Source organism: Coregonus clupeaformis, chromosome 29 (genome assembly GCF_020615455.1).
Source record: "Coregonus clupeaformis isolate EN_2021a chromosome 29, ASM2061545v1, whole genome shotgun sequence".
In the NCBI taxonomy this organism is placed as follows: domain Eukaryota; kingdom Metazoa; phylum Chordata; class Actinopteri; order Salmoniformes; family Salmonidae; genus Coregonus; species Coregonus clupeaformis.
The window spans coordinates 18,758,630-18,783,312 of NC_059220.1; the positions used below are offsets into that span (position 1 = coordinate 18,758,630).

Consider the following 24,683-nt stretch of genomic DNA (forward strand, 5'->3'; position numbering starts at 1 on the left):
AGTCAGTGACTGATTGGTCCCAATTAAAATTTTTCATATCAATGCGTCTGTGTCTGGGCTTCTGTGCTTGGTGGAGTATGTCTCAGGGTCAGGTTCACATTTAGACAAATAATGGGTGTGATGGGTCCACACTCAAAAAGATGTTGCATTAAGCTTACTTCATTTATTTATACTTTTGCAACATATTTTTGAGTGCAGACCCATCACACCCTTTATTTGTCTGAAATCACGGGAGAGCGCGATAGTCCCATTTTGATCAGGTTCACATTTACCCAGGGCCTTAAATTTACTTTTTGGTCCACTAGCTACTGTGGCAGGTAGATCAAAAAAATCTACGAGCCATTCAGATATTTTACCAGCCAAAATATTTATTTGCCATAATAACATCAAAACCCCCCCCAAAAAATGGATGACCATGCTTTGTAATTTTTTTTAAACAATAAATGTATTAGTAAGAAGTAATGTGGTATATTGCTCAATTACATTTCATTTTTTGTGACCTGAGTCTTAACACTAGAACCGCCAACACTGTTTTCAATTTTGTAATTTCAATATCTTAATTTCAATAAAGACCTTGAACCCACCTGTCCTTGACTTTTCCTAAATATGTGTATTGTACACTCTTGCAGTAGTTTCAGACAAATATCATAAAATAAAAACTTTCGGAGCATTTAATCCTCAAAGCGCCATGACTGTCAAAATTACCTCCTGCATATTTAACAGTAGAATAGCCAGGCCTCGAGGAGTACCAATAGCCACCAGTCTAATTAATCAATTTAACTAGAAAAGCCTGGCCTCATTGGACCCCCCTTCGTGCAAATGTCATTTGGTTGTGTTTATGAAGGTCTTACGTAACAGAATACAAAATGTAAATATTTGAAAGAACATAACATTTTAATTAGTTTGTTACTGTAAGCTATATGTAAAAACGAAAAACCACCAAAAACACAGAATTTCAAGTGTATAATCTATTTTATTCATTGGGTGCCTTTGTTACAACTATGAAACAAAAAGCATGTGCATTGAAACACAGTAAAATATTATTTTTATAATGAAAAAACAAACAAAAATCCCCAAACCACAAGACACGCGGTGAATGAAGAAAATATATGAGAATATCAGTATAGGCGCCAAGTGTGCTTGTGAATAGTGAAAATCAGCACAAAAGCAATAATGGCTTTATAATGAATATAAGTGTCGATATGACAGCGGTCAAAAACAGTCTTATTGTCAGTTATTGGACACATTATTTGTGGCCTCGATCGTACATCTTCACGCAACAGTTGGATCTCATTTAGCTGTTATACCTTGTCCTAACAGTCACCACAAATCTTCATCACTTTCACTTGATTGCAACACTTCCCACAAACAAGTGGCTTGCATCAAACAGGTGTCCGGGTTCTGTTCCGAGTGCATCTGACCACCCTGCAGTTTCTCCTCCCCATGTGCTGTGTGCAATTTTGCTCACGTAATGGATCACATGGAACCTTTGCTGCTGCCTTGACCTTCATATGTCTCTCACGTAGCCCATGTGCCAGACTCATGATGAAGTCTCTCCTGCTATTGGGTAATGTTCATGCACTGTTTGAACAGCACGTGTGCGTTGATAGCAGCCAAGCCAAGCATGGTGTAGAACACAGTAAAAGGCCAGTTGTGAGTTCCTCCTTTCACCTAGTACAGCCGTGCCATCTGATCCGAAACATTATCCTGCTGCTCGATATGGATCCTGCTCGATATGGATCCTTTCCCAGATATGGAAAGCCATTCAGCATAAATCAGAATAATAATCAGAGATGTCATGATCCATTTCTTCCAGGCCATCTGAGTCGTTTTCATTCAGATCTTGTAGCAACACTAACACAGCATATGCATCCATTCGTCTTGGTCTTGCATTTGTAAATTGGGCACGCTCTCACTGTGTAGCCTACTCCAAGTAGGCCGGAGTAGACTAATAAAACAGCTTGGATTCAGTGGACAGATATAGGGTACACTGTTTTGAGATTATAATTAGAGTAGATGAATACAATAGAATGGCCCGCCTAGTTCTTCATTCACAATTGATTACATAATTATGTATTGTTCGCTTCTCCTCACTCATCAACTCACCCATTCTCCCCTTTTCTCACCCATCTGTGACGACCCTCCCACTCTGTCTGCCGTATTCTCTCTCTTTGCTCTTGTTTCCTTATTAGGATGCCGGTGGGCGGAGTTGGGAGGGTCATCAGCTACATGGGAAACACCTGGGCTTGGGGGTGGCCCAGGATAAATGGACCTCTTCCACATTCATTGGGGAGACTCTCTCCAAGCAGACACCTTTATTGATTTTTGTTGTGGTATTTTGGTGGCTTTTTGGTTGTTTGCTTTGGCACCTTTCAACACCTTGCATTATTACATGTATGCATGCATAACATTCACACTACTGATTACTGATTACACACACCATTGTTAATTGTACTTAGTTTACTTTAGTTAATAAATATATATTTTGGTATTCCTTGTCTCCACGTTGTCACCCTTTTGTTACGAACTTTGAGCCGGTTCGTGACATCATACTATACTTCATTTTTTTCATCTGTTGTTATATGTGTGAAATTAGTTTTGGTATTGATTAGGTTCAGTTTCGAGGCAATTATCAGGGTGATTATCAACTGGGCATGGCACATTCAACTATCGGAGAAGGAACGGAGCAGGCCAGAGAAAACCCTTCAAAGAATGACATGCCCTCCTAAAACTGGTTATAACTCTAGTTCTGTTTGTGATATTAAGATTCTAACAACGACAGTATGTTATATAGACTTATTTAGGACATGTCAAGGATGAGGGGGACATGCCTTTAAAAATGGCAGAGTAATTAAACATTTACATTAGTTTTGAGTCATTATGATGCTCTCTGCCTTTCTAGTGTTAATTTACACAATCACAAATAATTCCATACATATTTTGTTTAGGAAGGTCATTAACAAACATGATGCAAGGCAATTTATTTCAAAAGAACAGAATAGCATGTTTTGAGTATTTATCTGTGCTTAGTAGCCAAGGCTATGGCTGTGCCATGCCAATGAAATCAACTTGTTCGTTTAGGCCCTGCCCTACCACAGTCAACACCCATATTTTACAGTAAGAATATAATGGAATATCCCAAATGGCTATTGCGGATTGTCACCAGTAGCCTACTTACATGAGGAATGCATGGAGCCACAGATTATCTAGGAAAAAGTAAAATTTTGAAACAGAGAGCATCTGCGCAATTTGTACAGTTGTTTGGCAAGAATACGTTCATTAGAAACCTTGGAATCTGCTCTTCTGATAGGGTATAGCACTCTCAGACCCCTGATGCTACATCCTTAAGGTGTGTGTGTGTGTGTGTGTACATACTAGATCTGGCCTGAGTATCACACCCTGATCTGTTTCACCTGTCTTTGTGATTGTCTAGACCCCCCTCCAGGTGTCGCCCATCTTCCTCAATGTATTTATACCTGTGTTCTCTTTGTCTGTTGCCAGTTCGTTTTGTTTCGTCAAGCCTACCAGCGTTTTTCCCCTTGCTCCGGTCTTTCTCAAGTTCCAGTTTTCCCGGTTTTGACCATTCTGCCTGCCCTGACCCTGAGACGGTCTGCCGTTCTGTACCTTTTGGACTCTGATCTGGATTACTGACCTCTGCCTGCCCTTGACCTGTCGTTTGCCTGCCCCCAGTTTTTGTAATAAACCTTTGTTACTTCGACACCGTCTGCATCTGGGTCTTCTCCTGAAACGTGATACTGAGAGGTTTCGTACAAGCTTATTGAGCACACACACGGCAACAACATCTACTTAATGCGTCCTAACTTCCTTCCAATGTCGTTGACTACATTTGCTACATTTCTTCCAATTCAACCCAATTTTATACAAAGCAGTACAAGAGATCCAGCCATTATACACACAGTGTATACATCACCCTGTTTAACACACTCCTATAACACTGGCAGTGCAGTATTTGTAAATCTTAAGAGCCAGCCCAGACTCACTGCGCTACGGAAACATAACTCCTCTACAGGGCATTAAGTAACATTATTCCAATGGATGATCCCACAGTACACTGACTCATTTCCGAGTTCTGGCCCTCCTGGCCAAACAGTTAGTCAAGTGAGCGAGCGTTTGTTTGGTTCCTGCCTAGACAGAGAAGTGAAAGTGAAAAGTGCCATCGCAGCATCTTGTCCAGGCCTATTGGGTTTAGTGATGCACTGACCACACAGCTCCACAACGGAACAGCCAATTCATACACTCTAAACTCCCACTCAGTGAACAAGCACACACCTTAAAAAACTCAGTGCTTTCTAGTTGGTCTTGACAAGGCCAATTGAACAAAATCATGGGGTGGCATTCGAGGGTGCCCCCCTGACTAAATATTATTTTGAATTTTACAAATAGGGCGAATAACCTCAAAAGCAGCTGGTTTCATAAATGCATGAGAGGGATCCTGTCATGAGAGATCGTGGGGCCGACTAAGATTGCGGCCTCGCGACTAGCTCTTAGGAAACTTTGCGGTATTTTGTTTTTTATGTATTATATTTTACATTATTAGCTCAGAAAGTGTTTTGTATCATTACATACAGCCGGGAAAAACTATTGGATATCAGAGCGGCGGTAACTCACCAGCATTATGACCAGGAACACGACTTTCCTGAAGCAGATCCTTTGTTTGCTTTCCCCAGGGCAATTGAACTGATTCCAGCGGTTGACCCAAAACATCGCCGGCGGAGGAGAGGCACTCGGAGTGGCCTGCTGGTTCGACTTAAGAGGCGCAAACTGGAAACCACATATCCTGAGGCTGCATTTATTGTAGCAGGGGCTTTTAACAAAGCAAATTTGAGGACTAGGCTGCCAAGTTCTATCAACATATCGACTGTTGTACTCACGCTGCTAAAATCCTCTACCATTTCTATTCGAACTTCCGGGATGGTTATAAGGCCCTCCCCCGCCCTCCTTTCAGCAAATCTGACCACGACTCCATTTTGCGCCTCCCTTCCTATAGGCAGAAACTTAAACAGGAAGTACCCGCGCTAAGGACTATTCAACGCTGGTCTGACCAATCGGAATCCACGCTTCAAGATTGTTTTGATCACGCGGACTGGGATATTATCCGGGTAGCTTGTGAAAATAATTTAGACTAATACACTGAAACAGTGACTGAGTTTATCAGGAAGTGTATAGGTGATGTTGTGCCCACTGTGACTATTAAAACCTACCCTAACCAGAAACCGTGGATAGATGGCAGCATTGGCGCAAAACTGAAAGTGCGAACAACCGCATTTAACCATGGCAAGGTGACTGGGAATATGGCAGAATACAAACAGTGTAGCTACTCACTCCGCAAGGCAATTAAACTGACAAAACATCAATATAGAAACAAAGTGGAGTCGCAATTCAACAGCTCAGACACAAGACGTTTGTGGCAGGGTCTAAAGACAATCACGGACTACAAAAGGAAAACCAGCCACGTCGCCGACACGATGTCTCATTTCCAGACAAGCTAAACACGTTATTCGCCCGCGTTGAGGATAACACAGTGCCACCGACGAGGCCCACTATCAAGGACTGTGGCCTCTCCTTCTCCATGGCCGACGCGAGTAAGACATTTAAGCATGTTAACCACTGCAAGGCTGCCGGCCCAGACAGCATCCCTAGCTGCGTCCTCAAAGAATGCGCAGACCAACTGTCTGGTGTGTTTACGGACATATTCAATCTCTCCCTTTCCCATTCTGCTGTTCCCACATGCTTCAAGATGGCCACCATTGTTCCTCTACCCAAGAAAGCAAAGGTAACTGAACAAAAGGACTATCGCCCTGTAGCACTCACCTCTGTCATCATGAAGTGCTTTGAGAGACTAGTCAAGGATCATATCACCTCTACCTTACCTGTCACCCTAGACCCACATCAATTTGCTTACCGCCCCAATAGATCCACAGATGATGCAATCGCCATCACATTGCACACTGCCCTATCCCATCTGGACAAGAGGAATACCTATGTAAGAATGCTGTTCATTGACTATAGCTCAGCATTCAACACCATAGTACCCTCCAAGCTCATCATTAAGCTTGAGGCCCTGGGTCTGAACCCCGCCCTGTGCAACTGGGTCCTGGACTTCCTGACGGACCGCCCCCAGGTGGTGAAGGTAGGAAACATCTCCACTTCGCTGATCCTCAACACTGGGGCCCCACAAGGATTTGTGCTCAGCCCCCTCCTGTACTCCCTGTTCACCCATGACTGCGTGGCCAAGCACGTTTCCAACTCATTCATCAAAGTTTGCAGACGACACAACAGTAGTAGGCTTGATTACCAACAATGACAAGACCGCCTACAGGGAGGAGGTGAGGGCTCTGGGAGTGTGGTGCCAGGAAAATAACCTCTCACTCAACGTCAACAAAACAAAGGAGATGATCGTGGACTTCAGGAAACAGCAGAGGTTGGACCCCCTATCCACAGACAGGACCGCAGTGGAGAAGGTGGAAAGTTCCTTGGCGGACACATCACTGACAAACTGAATTGGTACACACACGCAGACAGTGTGGTGAAGAAGGCGCAACAGAGCCTCTTCAACCTCAGGAGGCTGAAGAAATTTGGCTTGGCACCTAACACCCTCAAACTTTTACAGATGCACAATTGAGAGTATCCTGTCGGGGTGTATCACCACCGCCCGCAACCGCAGGGCTCTCCAGAGGGTGGTGCAGTCTGCCGAACGCATTACCGGGGGCAAACTACCCGCCCTCCAAGACACCTACAGCACCCGATGTCACAGGAAGGCCAAAAAGATCAAAGATATCAACCACCCGAGCCACTGCCTGTTCACCCTGCTATCATCCAGAAGGTGAGGTCAGTACAGGTGCATCAAAGCTGGGACCGAAAGAATGGAAAAACAGCTTCTATCTCAATAGCCATCACTAGCATATTAGAGGCTGCTGCTGTATTGAAATCACAGGCCACTTTAAGAAATGGAACACTAGTAACTTTAATAATGTTTACATATCTTGCACTACTGATAAAGAAATGTGTGAGTGAGATATGACTAAAATGTCACACCCTCAGTTAAACTAATTATTAATGACTAATTATTACACCCTGAAACTGTGTGAAATGTGTTAGTGTGAGTGTAGGGCAAGTTAAGAGTATGACATTGTGTTACCATTTAGCAATGCGAGTAAGAGTTAGACCAGACAGCAAAGGACAAGGAGAACTGTCTACAGACAACTGAGAAACCAAGATAAAGAGGCCTCCCAATTTAGGGAGGAGAGAAACCATTAGGCTTGGAAGAGTGCATGTGTGTGTGTGTGTGTGTGTGTGTGTGTGTGTGTGTGTGTGTGTGACCTGATGGTCAGGAGAGCAGTTTTCCAGTGGAAAACTACAGCCCGCCTAAAGAGGGGTGGGATTTTTCCTCTGACGTGTGCATATAAAAATATTGTACGACCATTTTGTTTCAGAACGTTCTCATTAATAAAGACTGATGATTGTATGCTGGGCTGCTTGGTCTGATTATTAGAGATTTACAACCTTTGGGATACAGACTGAGTAATAAGTTCATTTTTGAAACATTGGGATAGAAATTCTCGTAACAGCTTGGTCCTTCGAGCCGGATCTCAACACCCGTTGTCTGTCGTCCCAGGGAACCCCGAAACCGTGCACGGGCGGATCTAGGATCCGTGGGACAAAGTCCTGACCTGTAAGATTGAGGGTTAATCCAGGCCGGCGGTGAACTGGTTCACGACAGGAACAGTGACGAGATCCAAGCAAATTGAGTCCCAGCTACAAGAATAAGGTCAGTAGTCTTTATTCATGGTTTTTGGGGGAAATTATCTGAACTTGCAATAACTGTTGTAATTCTTGTAAAGGACAGAGAATGATTACCAAAATCCTCAAGGAAGTCTTGCCATCGTGTTTTTAGACGCTTATCTAGAGAAAACCCAATGCGCTAGTATTCTAAATAAGTAGGAAATACGAGTGGTGTAGCAAAGGGGGGGGGGGGTCCGAAATAAACTCCGGGTAGAGAGGCCATTACCAAACATAAACTAGCCTTGTGTTGAGACAATATGAAAGAGGGTTGTCAAAAGTACACCAGGAGGAATTAAAATAGTATGTGTAAGAAATATAATAAGTCACAAACAACTGTAGATTAGCAGTAACTATCCGTTCCATGAAACTGGAGCCCTAATTTGTCTTAGTACAAACTCCAAGTCATGAAACTGGAGCCGTAATTTGTCTAAGTACAAACTCCACGTCATGAAATTGGGGCCGTAATTTGTCTAAGTACAAACTCCAAGTTGCCGGTAGTGTTAACCAATAATCTTTTGACTATTTTGAGGAAGAAACATATAAGAAATTAATTAATGATCGAATAAATCATTAAAAGCAAAATTGTAAAATTATTTAATACCTAACAACTCAGTTAAAGTGACAAAAACAATTAGAGAGTTGGAAGTAATCTAAATTCAAATAAAGGTGAGATTCAGGAATTTGGTAAAAGCCATAAAGTAATTGTTCAAAGTTTTGGGTATAGGACGATCAAAGAGTCCTGCCAATATGGGAAGCAAACCCTCCAAGGAGGTCCCGGGGTCAACCGGAGATGAGAGATTTATGGGATCCAGGGATAGAAGAAATCTCCATTATGTAACCAGGTGGAGGGAGAGGTATGGTTTTGAGGGACGTCTGGACGCAGATAAACTCGAATCCATGCTTAAACAGATACATAAGGTGTGTAAAGGGAGAAGAGAGAGAGAAGTATAAGACAGAACCCACAGCTCCCCCTGTAGAAAAGTCTAGATCCCGACTATACACCAGACGATGAGGTGGTAGTGGTGAAGGGAAGGGTGCCACAGCAGGCTGCCGTTTTGGACTTTCCACCCCCTTACCAGAACCAAGGGGAAGCTGAGTGAACACGGGGGGGGGGGTTGAGGATAAGGCAAAGGAAAATAGTGCAGTTGAGGTTCTAAGGAAATGTTTGGAACAACAGCAGTAACCCAATTGGTCATTGCAGAAATTAGAAAGATAGAGAGAGAGACAGAAAGAGAAGGCTAAGAAAGTAACTAGAGTACTAGGATACAATAGGGGGGTCAAGGGACCGAAGGGTGGAAGACCCAGGACCCTGAGGAGACTTGAACCCCACAACAAAAGTCAGGAGCTGTTAGGAGTTAGGAGCTGAGCTCAGGAGGGAGTCCGTATGAGTCAGGAAATGAGAGAGTAGGAGGGGGCCAGTACCCACTGATAGCCTTACCTAATCTATTGGCAGGGAATGCTGGAGCCCCAGCCACTTTAGATGTATACAGGCCATGGACACAGAGGGACGTGGCCCGAGTGGTAGAAGGAATGACCCACCCCAAAACAGGAATAGAAGGGTTTAGGAGAGATCTGGAAGGCTTGGCAGCAAGTTTTAAGTTAAACACGGGGGAGATTGAGAGAGCAGTGAGACAAATGGTAGGAAAGGATTGGGCTGCCGTTAGAGGCCAGTGGGTTCCAGGGGATGCCCAGGGGGCACTTTTGCCATGGGCCAATCACGGAGAGTATGTTGGGAAAATAACTGAATTGTGTAATAGCCTCAGAGAACATTACCATCGTCATGCAGACTTCTCTAAAGTACATGAGTGTAAACAATAGGATAGTGAGACTGTCAGTCAGTACTTAGAGAGGCTTAAAGATGTGTTTAACGCAAACAGTGGCATATCCGAGCCAGACCAGAGACAGGGGAATGATACGCCCTACCATCAGCATTTAAAAATATAGTGTTCCTCAGTGGAATGAGACCAGAGATAAGCAGGACCATTAAAAATACTTTGATAGGGTGGAGAAAAGCACAGCAACACATAGAGGTTAAAAGGTATGCAGTTTACCAAGAGCAGATTGGGAGAGAAAAGAGGAGTAATAGAGACCTTAAGGGAGTGCCAACTCTCGGGGAGATAGTAGGCCAGAAACAAAGGGGCAGTGTCCTGGAAATCAGTCTGTTCTTTATTTATTTTTCAGTTCTGCTGGGAGTATATTTGATGATGGGGATTTGTGTTGAATGAGAGGCTAGAGACTTCATAAAATAATAATTGGAATAATAATTATATATTAACTTGCTCACCCAAACGTAGACATACGTCATGGGTGAGACATAATTAATATAATATTGTACAAAGCAAATTTAGGGTTTCCTTTAAGGAATGTTAATCACTACATTGGATATTAATACTATGGAGATCAATTCAATATATGCTGGTCAACTACGGCATGTGTTTGGTGTTATTTGTAGCCTACTTAGAAAGGACAGTTACCTACATCTGCTGTATTCTAAACAATGACAGATTGGGGGTTTCATAAGAGGTGGATATAATTTTAGATGATAACAGAGGTAATTAGATTTGAGAAATGTTGAAAAGTAATGTTAGATGGATAGTCAGCAATAGAGGATAGAGATTGTACAGGGTTTCCTGTGTGAAAAAAGTAATATAAATTGGGTGATGAGAAATGTTGAATTGCATTGTTTAAGCAAGAATGGCATTACATTCATGCTTTCTAGTTATGTGTATGCAAATATGTTATTCGTTTTTGATGGTGTGTGGATAGAATTTACTAATGCCAGGATTTAGTAAACGAAGCAGAGAGATGTAGTGAGAGCAGTGGAAGGGATACCCCACCCTAAAACGGGGGTACACCAGTTCAGAAGAGATATGGAAGGGCTGACCGCCAGCTTTAAGCTGAATACAGGGGAACTAGAGAGGGCAGTCAGACAGATAGTGTTGAAGGACTGGGCGGCAGTAAGGGGAAACTGGGTTCCCAGAGATGGGAACGCGCCGGTGTTAGAGTGGGAAGAGGGAGGGGCTTATGGAGATAAATTGGCACAACTCTGTGATAATCTGAGAGAATATTATCACAGACATGCCGACTTCTCCAAAGTCCACGAGTGTAAGCAGGGAGACAGTGAGACTATTAGTCAATACCTAGAGAGACAGAGATGTGTTCAATGCAAACAGGGGATTTATTAAACAATCGGTTTATTATTTAATAAATTAATGCAACAGGTTTAAATCAGTAGATTACCGGAAGGTGGTTATGGGCTTGTTATTTATAGGTTTAGTGAATTTAATGAAACATGGAGTTATCCGATGTGTTCTGAGGGGGGAGTTTTTTTTGTTTTTTCTTTATTTCCCAGGACTGAGGAAAATCCCCTACAGTATATGTTAAGGGATAGTAGGAGACAACATATCAAACATTTTTAAAAAATAGATTCCTGGAATAAAAGATCACTGCTTACTTATATGAAGTAAGGGATTATATTGACAAATGAGTGAAATATTACATTAAGAAGGGTGACAGGAACACTATACGGGGAAACAGATATTTCCTATGTTCTTGATTATGTTTTACATTTTGGCCATTTGGCTTACGCTCTTATCCGGGCCGACATACAGTTGGTGAGTGTATATATTTTCATACTGTAAAGAAAGGAACAATCCTACGAGATAATGTCTGGCATAAGGATAAATTATTAAATGTATTAAAGTCACTGTTTTGATATGCGGAAATATTGACACATGGGTAAAACAATGTGTCAATAGGGGGGATAGGTTAGATAGTAGAGCAGGTTAGGAAACACTGTGGCCTATGGTATAACGAATTACTAAAAAATATATATATATATATATATTTTAAAGTGTTTGGAAGACCTTACAGAATGCCACAGTTGGCAGGCCCAGAACAGGCAGACATAGAAGTAGAGAATACACTAGCAGAACACATGAGAAAATTGTTCATTAACCAAACACGTATGTCAAAGATTTTGTGCCCAACAGGAGAACTAAAGGAGAAGGTAACCCACTCAATCCAACCAGGTGACTGGGTGTGGATTCAATCCCTAAAGAAGAAAGACTGGAAACAGCCACGTCGGGAAGGTCCATATCAGGTCCTGTTGGTGATAGCCTTCGCTGTAAGAATCGTGGAAAGATCCACCTGGGTGCATGTCACACACTGCAAAAAGGTAAACCCAGCTACACCTGACGAACAAACACAGAGTTAGGAGAAAGAACAGATCACCACTAGGGCTCGGGGGTTGGCTCCTTAACGAAGATTCCCCTGTCTGATCATCCCTGTGTGAGTTCGATAGAAGGTAAAGCAATGGGTTGGCCTCTGGCGTCTGACATGTTCGCAGGGCGAGGGTGGGGTTTCACAGGTATTCTGACGGTAGGTAGCTGTCTGATTGTGGTGGCCATATTCCTAGCACACTCAAACCCTCCTGATCCGCCAGAAGTAGTAGTTAACCTAACACAAGTTGATAAAATAATACCCGAGCACAGTCTACGTAGGCATAGGAGACAGCTTGACGTAGGGAAAGGGGAAGTACTAGTGACTGAAGGAAAGGACCAGTTGGGGAGTACTGGCTGGTAGTATCGTGAAGGATGGGAGATATATATGTATGTCACCATGTACATCCTGGGACCATGTAGTTGCTCATACCGAGAGGGGGGGATATGTCAATCTCCATACACAGTTTAAGGACAGGTGGAGTATTGTGAAAGTAGGGAATTACCAGAAATGGCAGTGCGACCCATATAAGGGTAGGTACTGTCTGAAAGTCCGAATTACATTAAAACAGGTAAAGGCTACGGATGAGGGAATGTGGTGCATTGGATTTGACCGCAAATGTTGTGAAGACCCATTAGTGGCTTTCTGGGTAGTAATCAACCCAGCAGATGTTACAGACCTGACAAGTGAGATATCCTCTTCAACTGGGGCACCCTATAGAGTACACCTCTCTGAGGGAGGTAGTGAGACCGGGGCTGTGGTGAAGATAGTGCAAACTATAGACCTGAAGGAAGTAGTACAGGTGGAGACTGGGTATAGGGATCCTAACCTATGGTTGGAATGGATACATTATACGGCAAGAACTATGTCCAAAGAGGACCGTTACGCCTGTGGGACAACTAACAACTACTCCTTTCCCCCTGACGGGCTTTAACGCTCCGCCAGGTTTATCATGCATGATTAAATTGTTCAAGCCACCTGGGAATGTGGTGAAGGAGTCTTGTAGTAACTTGCACTATCTGTATCCCCCGATAACAAAGTCACCCCGACCTAGGTTACCTCCGTTTGAAATCTCAGGGGATTCTTATTATTGTTTTTCTAGGACTAATAAGATAGGATACAGGGTGGGGCATCTTAGCTCCTGCTCCCACATAGAGAATGTCACAACTAAAGAGACCATGACTAATCTCTCCTCTTTGTTGCAGCCAGAGGATTTTAGGAACCAAAACCAGGCCCGTGCTGACATCTGGTGGTTGTGTGGTGATAACAGATTGTGGCCTCACCTACATACGAATTGGACGGGAACCTGTGCGTTAGCTCAGCTGGTAATGCCCTTCTGGATGAAACTTTTCTTAGTTCTAATGTGTGAAGGTTGCAGTGAAAATCTAATGAAGAACTGTGACTGGATGTTTACCTAGAACTACAAATCTCTAGTTTAAAAGTAATTGTAATGATTTTTGTTTATTAAAGTCTTGTTTTAAGTGTGATGTACTAATTAATCAATATTGCAGGATGTGATGAAGCAAATGTTCTTCACTATAGGCTTAGACTGTTGTTTCCAGATAGTGGGTAAACAGGTTAGGTTTGCTAAAGAGTAACGTTACGCTTTTAATCATGGGGTAACCCTGATGAACCTGTATTAAATGAGACAATTTTTTATGTTTAGTATACTATCTTTTCAATGAAAGTTATAGTGAAAATCCTAACAAGGAGAGTGAGTTATGGTTGGAAGTAAAATTTGGTAGCAATGCAAGACTAAATGTATTTTATAGTGTGTTTTGTAATAGTGATTCATTTAATATGCAAAACAATTTATATGCCTTGTTGTGTGTTTCATTTTATAAGAATGTATTTTAAATGTGTGTGTGAAATTTAGTCAAAGGCTGGATTGATAAAGAAATGTGTGAGTGAAATATGACTAAAATGTCACACCCTCAGTTAAACTAATTATTAATGACTAATTATTACACCCTGAAACTGTGTGAAAGGTGTTAGTGTGAGCGTAGGGCAAGTTAAGAGTATGACATTGTGTTACCATTTAGCAATGCAAGTAAGAGTTAGACCAGATTACAAAGGACAAGGAGAACTGTCTACAGACAACTGAGAAACCAAGATAAAGTGGCCTCCCAATTTAGGGAGGACAGAAACCGTTAGGCTTGGAAGAGTGCATGTGTGTGTGTGTGTGTGTCACCTGATGGTCAGGAGAGCAGTTTTCCAGTGGAAAACTACAGCCCGCCTAAAGAGGGGTGGGATTTTTCCTCTGACGTGTGCATTTAAAAATATTGTACGACCATTTTGTTTCAGAATGTTGAACGTCATGAATAAAGCCTGATGAGTGTATGCTGGGCTGCTTGGTCTGATTATTAGAGATTTACAACCTCTGGGATACAGACTGAGTAATACGTTCATTTTTGAAACATTGGGATAGAAATTCTCGTAACAACTACTCATCTCATATGTATATACTGTATTCTATAATATTATACTGTATCTTAGTCCATGCCGCTCTGTCATTGCTTGTCCATATACAGTGAGGGGAAAAAAGTACTTGATCCCCTTCTGATTTTGTATGTTTGCCCACTGACAAAGAAATGATCAGTCTATAATTTTAATGGTATGTTTATTTGAACAGTGAGAGACAGAATAACAAAAAAATAATCCAGAAAAACGCATGTCAAAAATGTTATACATTGATTTGCATTTTAATGAGGGAAATAAGTATTTGACCCCTCTGCAAAACATGACTTAGTACTTGGTGGCAAAACCCTTGTTGGCAATCAGAGGTCAGACGTTTCTCGTAGTTGGCCACCAGGTTTGCACACATCTCAGGAGGGATTTTGTCCCACTCCTCTTTGCAGATCTTCTCCAAGTCATTAAGGTTTCGATGCTGATGTTTGGCAACACGAACCTACAGCTCCCTCCACAGATTTTCTATGGGATTAAGGTCTGGAGACTGGCTAGGCCACTCCAGGACCTTAATGTGCTTCTTCTTGAGCCACTCCTTTGTGGCCGGGTGTTTTGGGTCATTGTCATGCTGGAATACCCATCCACGACCCATTTTCAATGCCCTGGCTGAGGGAAGGAGGTTCTCACCCAAGATTTGACGGTACAAGAAGTTGTCCTGTCCCCTTAGCAGAAAAACACGGTGGGGATGGTGTTCTTGGGGTCATAGGCAGCATTCCTCCTCCTCCAAACACGGAGAGTTGAGTTGATGCCAAAGTGCTCCATTTTGGTCTCATCTGACCACAACACTTTCACCCAGTTCTCCTCTGAATCATTCAGATGTTCATTGGCAAACTTCAGACGGGCCTGTATATGTGCTTTCTTGAGCAGGGGGACCTTGCGGGCGCTGCAGGATTTCAGTCCTTCATTGCATAGTACGTTACCAATTGTTTTCTTGGTGACTATGGTCCCAGCTTCCTTGAGATCATTGACAAGATCCTCCTGTGTAGTTCTGGGTTGATTCCTCACCGTTCTCATGATCATTGCAACTCCACGAGGTGAGATCTTGCATGGAGCCCCAGGCCGAGGAAGATTGACAGTTATTTTGTGTTTCTTCCATTTGCGAATAATCTCACCAACTGTTGTCACCTTCTCATCAAGCTACTTGGCGATGGTCTTGTAGCCCATTCCAGCCTTGTGTAGGTCTACAATCTTGTCCCTGACATCCTTGGAGAGCTCTTTGGTCTTGGCCATGGTGGAGAGTTTGGAATCTGATTGATTGATTGCTTCTGTGGACAGGTGTCTTTTATACAGGTAACAAGCTGAGATTAGGAGCACTCCCTTTAAGAGTGTGCTCCTAATCTCAGCTCGTTACCTGTATAAAAGACACCTGGGAGCCAGAAATCTTTCTGATTGAGAGGGGGTCAAATACTTATTTCCCTCATTAAAATGCAAATAAATGTATAACATTTTTTACATGCGTTTTTTCTGGATTTTTATGTTGTTATTCTGTCTCTCATTGTTCAAATAAACCTACCATTAAAATTATAGACTGATCATTTCTTTGTCAGTGGGCAAACGTACAAAATCAGCAGGGGATCAAATACTTTTTTCCCTCACTGTATGTATATATTCTTAAATTCCATTCCTTCCCAGATGTGTGTGTATTGGGTATATGTTGTTAAATTGTTAAATATTACTGCACTGTCGGAGCTAGAAGCACAAGCATTTTGCTACACCCGCTATAACATCTGCTAAACAAATGTATGTGACAAATAAAATTTGATTTGATTAGAGAGAGCGAGAGAGAGAGAGTGACTACTGTCGCTCCATGCCTTTTGCCTTTCTCAACAACCCCCACGCAACGCAAATCTGAGTCAAAGGCTCTGTTACTAGTCAAAACACTGTGTAGAGTTTTACCCTAGAGTCGGTAGTGAAGCTCTTACAGGCTAATGAGCCATATAGAGGTACAGGATCTGTGACACTCCACAAAGCACAATCCTGACAACACGTAGTAGTTGACGGCACCCAGAATGGCATAATGAATGTGCATCCATTCACATGTATTTTATAGCTCAGTTAGAGGAACAAAAGAAGGATTCATCTTTTTCTTCTCCCCTCCTCCCCCAACAAAACAATTTGTAATTCACACCTGAGGAATTAACACAGTCCTGGCTGCAGGCCCCAATTGAGCTTTTCAATTGAGTGATGGCACAATGCATTGGCTAAAGCCTCCATACAGACACAGAGCCTTCAAAAAGTATTCATACCCCTTGAATAACTCCACATTTTTGTTACGAACCCCGTGGCTTTAAAAGTCTAGGGGGAATGGAAAAGAGACCCGTAACATAATTCATGCAAATTAGAATCGTGACATGGAAAACAGTGAGAACAAAAAATACACCGACAACCATAAGCTACCGTCAAAGACAAGATGTTTATTTTGAACACAAGGTAAAGGTTTGGGAAAAAGGGCTGAGCAGGTCCCAAGGAATGAAACAATAATATAAAAAACCCTAAACTGATCTTGCCTGCCTCAAGAACCACTAAAGCTACTGCTAACCATACAAAAATACAGTAGGTGGTCCGCTCAGGTCTAACTAATGTTTTTAGACAAATGTTCTTCCTACGGGTAATGTATGCCCAAGGGCAATTTGCTAAATCCCCCTTTTCCCAGAAACACACAACATAGTTACCAAACAGAGTAACCAGCAAATGAGTGAGTACACAAAAAAACAGGACACCACAGTATCCATACTCACATACGAAAAATAGTCTCTGTCAGCAAACACAACTGACTGGCTTTTAAAACAATAGGATGTGTGATTGAAAAAAAACAGAAACAGGTGGTGCAATACAGAGGAATGTCCACTGATTGGTCCACCTCAGCAATCAGCAGACAAACGGATGTCGGACAGGTGGGACACCAACGACCACCAATCAGGAACACAAAAGACACCTGTGGTTAGGGCAGAAGGAGAGGAAAAACACAAAAACACACACAGGATACCTGTATCCGTAACACTCCCACCCTTAAAAGAGCAAACCACAATGGTTCGCGACACACGTACCATCACAACACCCAAAATTCAAAGATCAACAGCATCCTGACGGGATAACAAAAAAAACTAGATCTCTAAACACGAGACAAAGCATCTGCCAACACATTATCCGACCCCTTTTTGTGGCGGATCTCCATATTATAATTTTGCACTACAAGTGCCCAACGCATAAGGCGTTGGTTCTGGTTGTACATACGGTGGAGAAAAACTAAGGGGTTATGGTCAGTACACACTATCACTAGTAATGCACTGGAACCAACATAAACTTCAAAGTACTGCAGAACTAACAACAAAGCTAGAGCTTCTTGTTCAATGGTGGAATAGTTGGTCTGACATTTGTTAAATTTCCGCGAAAAATAACAGACAGGATGGTCCACTCCACTCTGGTCCGGCTGCAGTAGAACAGCACCAGCACCTCTGGCACTTGCATCTACCTCCAGTTTAAACAGTCATTCAAAATCTGGCGCAGCAAGAACAGGAGTACTACAGAAGAGTGCTTTAGCAGTGTTGAAAGCAGTAGGACAATCTTCAGACCATACAAATATCCTCGCCAGACTGAGCAAATCCGTTAATGGAGCAACTACCGCAGAGACATTTTTACAGAAACTACGGTAGTAGCCAACCATCCCTAAAAAGCGGCGTAGCTCTCTTCTGGTGGTAGGTGCAGGAAATGCATTTATAGCTGAAACCTTGGCATCTACAGGGCGCACCTGACCATGACCGACCTGTTTACCGAGATAAGTAACAGTGGCCTTCCCAAACTCGCACTTTGCTAAGTTCAGGTTTAGAGAAGCGGCTGCTAGACGTTCAAACACTACCCTTAGAGTGTTAATATGATCTGACCACTCAGTTGAATAAATTACCAGATCATCAAGGTAAGCACTACAATTAGGAACTCCAGCCAATACTGTGTAAACCAGGCGTTGGAAAGTGGCTGGTGCGTTCCGCATCCCAAATGCCATGACAGCATATTGTAGGAAGTGATCTGGGGTCACAAAGGCAGAGATGTCGGCGGCACGTGAGGTTAACGGCACCTGCCAGTAACCTTTTAGAAGATCTAGTTTGGTTACATAAGTAGCAGCACCAACAGTGTCAATACAGTCATCCAGTCTGGGTAACGGGAACGAGTCGGGCACTGTGACAGCATTGACCTTTTGATAGTCCGTACATAACCTGGATGTCCCATCAGGTTTAGGAACCAGAATGCACGGAGAACTCCAAGGACTTGAACTTGGCATAGCCAGGTTATTCTCCAGCAAATAACCGACCTCATCCCTCATTATCTTTCTTTTAGAGACGTTGACACGATAAGCATGTTGCTTGATAGGTACAGCGTTTCCAACATTAATGTCATGTTCTAACACATTTGTGCATGTAGGAACATCCTTAAAAAGACATGGAAAGCTGTGTAATAGCCTCACAATATCATCTGACTGTCCGTCCGTTAAATGAATCAGGCTTGACGGGAGAGACAACAGCATCTCTGAATTGGGCAATCTAGCACACTGCTGCTGAGTATTGCGCAACTCCAAACCATCTCCGTCCACATCATTAACATGACCTCCCACTACAGCCGCAGCAGCAATAGAGACCGCCGACTCGGCCAGTTTCTCTGGACTGTCTATCTGAGTGACGGGTCTGGTGTGGTACGTCTTCAACATGTTAATGTGGCACACACGAGATTGGCGTTTTCTATCAGGAGTCTGTATCACGTAGTCAGTTTCACTTAGTTTCTTTTCAATTACATAAGGACAATGACGCTCCTGGCACAGGCAACAATACAAGAACTTGGTCACCTGGCTGCAGTGAACGAGAAACAGCCTGGTTGTCATAGTGCCGTTTCATACGTCTCTGTGAGGAAGACAGCGCTTCCTTTGCTAGAGCACAGGCACCATTTAGGCGCTCACGAAAGCGACTAAAGTAGTCCAACACATTTTCTTTCACACACAACTCTTGTGATAAAAACTGATCCTTAAGGACTTTCATAGGTCCTCTCATGGTGTGTCCAAACACCAGTTCAGCTGGGCTGAACCTTAGGGATTCCTGTACTGTCTCACGGACAGCAAACAAAACTAGAGGAACTCCCTTATCCCAATCCTTCTCAGATTCCAAGCAATATTTACGGAGCATAGACTTCAGTGTCTGATGCCAACGTTCAAGCACCCCCTGAGATTCTGGGTGATATGCGCTTGACACACGGTGTGTAACTGACAAGGATTTTAACACTTGTTTGAAAATCTTAGAAAGGACATTTGTACCCTGATCAGTTTGTACCACCTTAGGTAACCCAAAAGTTTAGAAGAATTTGATCAAAGCTTTACTCACCACCGGAGCAGTAATCCTTCGCAGAGGAATGGCCTCTGGGTACCTGGTGGCCACACACATAATCGTCAACAGAAACTGGTTACCAGATTTTGTCTTTGATAATGGTCCAACACAATCAACCATCACATGTTCGAATGGTTCATCTATGGCAGGTATGGGACAAAGAGGCGTGGGAGGAATAACCTGGTTCGGTTTCCCAGTTACTTGACAGGTGTGGCAAGTCCAACAGAACTGAGCCACATCTTGCTTTAAACCAGGCCAAAAGAAATGTCGCAAAACCCGATCATAAGTCTTGGTGACTTCCAGATGTCCGGACCACTGGTGATCATGAGCGAGGGATAAAACATTTTGTTGAAAGGCTGTAGGAATCACTATTTGGTAAACAGCATTCCAATCTCTGCCAGTGTCAACATGGGATGTCCATTTACGCATGAGGAGATTACCATCAATGAAGTATGCCATGTTTTTCTTCTTTAGCTCCTACTCTGAGACAACACTAGAAAAACATTCAGCCAGGCTAATGTCAACCTTCTGGTTAGCGATCAGCTGCTCACGAGTGACTGGTAACTGTATTGCCTCAGCAACAAGTTCCACATACTTCTTCCTTTCCCTGGGCTGTTGGTCAGACTGCACCAGCTTACCAGAGGTAGCGCCCGAGCTATCCTCTGGGTCACACTCTCTGCGATACGCCATCCCATCTGGTTTGCGCTTAGTGGGACTATCATTTGTTTTTCAACAGGACAATGACCAAAAACACACCTCCAGGCTGTGTAAGGGCTATTTGACGGAGTGATGGAGTGCTGCATCAGAGGATCTGGCCTCTACAATCACCCAACCTCAACCCAATTGAGATGGTTTGGGATGAGTTGGACCGCAGAGTGAAGGAAAAGCAACCAACAAGTGCTCAGCATATGTGGGAACTTTTTCAAGACTGTTGGAAAAGCATTCCTCATTAAGCTGGTTGAGAGAATGCCAAAAGTGTGCAAAGCTGTCATCAAGGCAAAGGGTGGCTACTTTGAAGAATCTAAAATATATTTTGATTTGTTTAACACCTTTTTGGTTACTACATGATTCCATATGTGTTATTTCATAGTTTTGAGGTCTTCACTATTATTCTACAATGTAGAAAATAGTAAAAATAAAGAAAAACCGTTGAATGAGTAGGTGTGTCCAAACCTTTGACTGGTACTGTAAATTCCCACACTGCACATATTAAATGAATTGAGACCTTGAGATGACATGATTTGCTGCCAAATAATGGTTTAATAGGACTGCAGAATGGATTAAAGAAGTGTCACTTAGCCTAGTGAAAGTGGTCTGTACCCGTTATTCTCAGTATCTCATAAATTAGAATGAATGACTGAGTTAGAGTGCAATATTTCAGAGGATAAAAAAATATTTCATGAACAATTTAAAACCCAATTTCAGTTCAGAAATGATGAAATTCCAAAGTAAATGTAATCCATGTAAAAGGCTTTGCCACTAAACCAAGCCCTAAATTGGTTTAGGGTGCCACTATATTGGCTCAGCAACAGTAAACAGGCTATTCAGAGAGCATATTAGATGGTGAATTGAAGAGGACGTCTGTTGAAATGTGACTGGGGTCTCCAGCATGTTACATCAATTCCAGGCTGATAAGACTGACAGTGAGGATAATGGCTCTGGGCATGCCTTGCACAGCACACTACTCAGGCCAGCAACACACACACATCCATACAAATATACACAACAAACACACACACCCATACCACTGCCCTCAGGAAGCTTGTCACTTGAAGGGACATTATAGCCACATGCAACAGCCATGAAACCTGTCAGTGTAGATCAGGTCATCATCAGCACAGAAGCCAGAGGCCCAGTCATAGCAGTGGTTATCAGAGTACTCAGCAGGCACATAGAGGGGAAGACTGAATAGAGGAGAAGAAAACCAGAGGGGAGGAGAGGAGAGGAAAGGAAAGGATAGGACAGGAACAGAGGAGAGGAAAGGAAAGGATAGGACAGGAACAGAGGAGAGGAAAGGAAAGGATAGGACAGGAACAGAGGAGAGGAAAGGATAGGACAGGAACAGAGGAGAGGAAAGGACAGGACAGGAACAGAGGAGAGGAAAGGAAAGGATAGGACAGGAACAGAGGAGAGGAAAATGCCAGGAGAGAAAAAGGGAAAGAAAGGAAGGTAGAGGAGGTTGTAGTACCTGAGAGACAGATGAAGGTCATGTAGTCTCCCTGTCCTCCAGTAGCCAGGAATGGGATTTTCTTCTTGGTCCTCCTCTTCACCTGCACAGCCACCAGCATCTTCTCATCGTGGGGTGTGAACACCTCTTTGTTGATGGCTGACTTGGCACTCATCTTGGGGGAGGTAAGAGTCGTAGAGAGAGGGGGGTAGGAGAGGTCGTCAGCTCTTCTCTGTGGATGGAAAGAGATAAGAGCACATTAGTGAGTGTTAGAGGTTAGACATTGCTGAAAGGGGTAAGTTATCCCAACAGACAATGTAAAGGGCTTTGAGTTTCAGAAAATAGTTTTGCAATTAATTGAGGCATATGCCATTCATTTTGACTTAGAGCTCTGTGCGTGCATAACTTTAACATAAATTATGCATTGTCAATGGAAACTTCTTCAGGAACATTCTAGCCTAAATCAACAGCAGTCTGGCCCATATCACTGAATCCTTCTTATTGTGGAGGTGAGAAAAAGACACTGGTAGAAACAATGAGTACGGTTACATGCACATTATAATGCGATTATTGTGGATAGTCAGATTAATATAATAGTTTGATGAAATCGTTGACATGCTTTGCAAGAACAATTTCCCTCATAATCCTGTTTACATGGACATCTGATATCAGGCTACCTGATGGCACTTATAAATGCAGAAAATCGCCAATCAAAATAAACGTTCTACCACTGCGAACATGTTATTTCTGGGATACATATTTGATTCGAAGTTCGGACATATAAAGTGTGTATGTGAAAACTACTTAAGACGCATACATTCAGTTGCTCCGAACTCACTTCACTTGCGCTAAAGAGGGAGACTCGCTCATCTGGTGCTAGCACATGCGCAGGTCAAATACACCGCTAAAACCCAGATTAAGGTGTTTAGATGTCCTAATAATTCAAAAGATTACTCAGAAAACCAGGCGTTTTAATCGGCGTATGCTTACTTCCATTTTTACCTTACCGATTAAGATAAGCAGAGTAAGGCATTTACATGACTATTGCATAATCTGCTTACTGCCATAATCAGTTTCATATCAAATTATTAGTGTGCATGTAAACATACTCAATGTCTTTGTTACATGTCAGGAGAAATCACATGCACACAGAAATCACATTGAGACATCAGTTCCAGAAAAAATAAAAGCAAACTAGCCCTGACATCTACTGACTGCTCTGCGCTTTTCCAGTCCCCTTTGCCAGAAAGACCACTCCAATCTAATTCCAGAAACATTCTACTCTCCAAAAGAAATGGCCCCATAAAATAAAGTAATGACACAGTGAGCGACCGCCTCCGATACGGAAGATGGGCTGTCGTCTCTGTGGGGTGGGGCAAATATCTGCATTACATCTCTCTTACTATCCATGTAATGTTCCCTCCAAGATCTGCTGCAAAATGTAAATGACTTCAGTAAGGAAACTTTTCAAAAAAAATCTAATTCTCAGTGAACAGCCATTACATTTTGCATTATTGCAAACATCTTTTAAATTTAACTTTGCTCACATTATGCATTGACAGCTCCTCAGCCAATGGAATCGGAACTCCCAGGTCCCAAACACAGTGTGCTTTGCTGATAGTGTCAGCGAAAGCAGTGCTGAGGCAGTGCAATTGTGGCTACAATAAATGCAGGATGCGGTCATAAACAATAGTTTAATTGGGTCCAAATGCTCTCCGGAGAACTATGGATGGGAGTTTAATCATTGTCTTAGCCACAGACACAGAGCGGTTGTGATGCACCAATCTGTCACTCACGACAAACGCTAAATGAATTACTCTGAGAGAAGAGGTAAAGCAGACTGAAAAACAATGCCCTCATCAATTTGGATTGCTAATAAGCAGGCCAAATATACTTGTTGTTCACAGTGCAGTGAGGTTCAAAAAAGTGATTGGCTGTTGAGGAGGAGAAGCATGGAAACTAGTTTCACAGAAACATAATCCACAGCATTTGAAGCTTAACCTTGATATACATAAGTCTGCTTATACAATAGTTTAAAGTCTACTTTTCTTCTCCCATCAAACTTGAAAAAGCTGTTAGTGTTTCCCCTACTATTAATTAGTCCCGTGTAGCTCAGTTGGTAGAGCATGGCGTTTGTAACGCCAGGGTTGTGGGTTCGATTCCCACGGGGGGCCAGTATGAAAAAAAATGTATGCACTCACTCTGGATAAGAGCGTCTGCTAAATGACTAAAATGTAAAATGTCTTGGCGGGGCCCAAACCTAGCCTAGCGCTGTAAAACACTGAACAGCTATCTGTCGCTGTCCTCAACAGTCCAGCTTTCAAAAAACATTAGGCTATGTGGGCCAGCAAAACATTCTGGCCTTTCTTGAGAACAATACATATAAACAGGTATTTTTGAAATGTCAAGAGACATCATGATTCGATCCAGAAAAGCTAGTTGTTTCAGAGATTTTAAATTCTGAATCATGAATGGTGCAGCATCTGGTGAGACTTAGTTCTAAGCATAGGCTCAGACTGTTTCTACTTCTAGGTACTCCTATCCACAGAGTAAAGTTAGGTCACAGTGAACACTATGGTAGTACACACTCACTAACACCGCAACTCAACTGGCCTAAAAAACCAAATAGTATTCAAATGATTCATCTCATTCAATGGCAT

At 42.7% G+C, this 24,683-nt stretch overlaps 1 protein-coding gene and 1 non-coding gene across 3 annotated transcripts in view; one reads left to right on the plus strand and one right to left on the minus strand.

The window, feature by feature from the left end:
• Positions 1-24,683, minus strand: part of LOC121544772 (syntaxin-binding protein 6) — a 138,012-nt gene that overhangs the window by 92,757 nt on the left and 20,572 nt on the right. For both annotated transcript variants that reach the window (XM_041854908.1, XM_041854907.1), the window contains exon 2: positions 22,045-22,255. In XM_041854908.1, the coding sequence (XP_041710842.1) occupies positions 22,045-22,198 (154 nt within the window). In that variant the 5' untranslated portion in view covers positions 22,199-22,255. The remainder of the gene's footprint in view (positions 1-22,044; positions 22,256-24,683) is intronic.
• On the plus strand, positions 24,124-24,197 carry trnat-ugu. Its single transcript has one exon. It is a non-coding gene; the product is annotated as a tRNA-Thr (tRNA).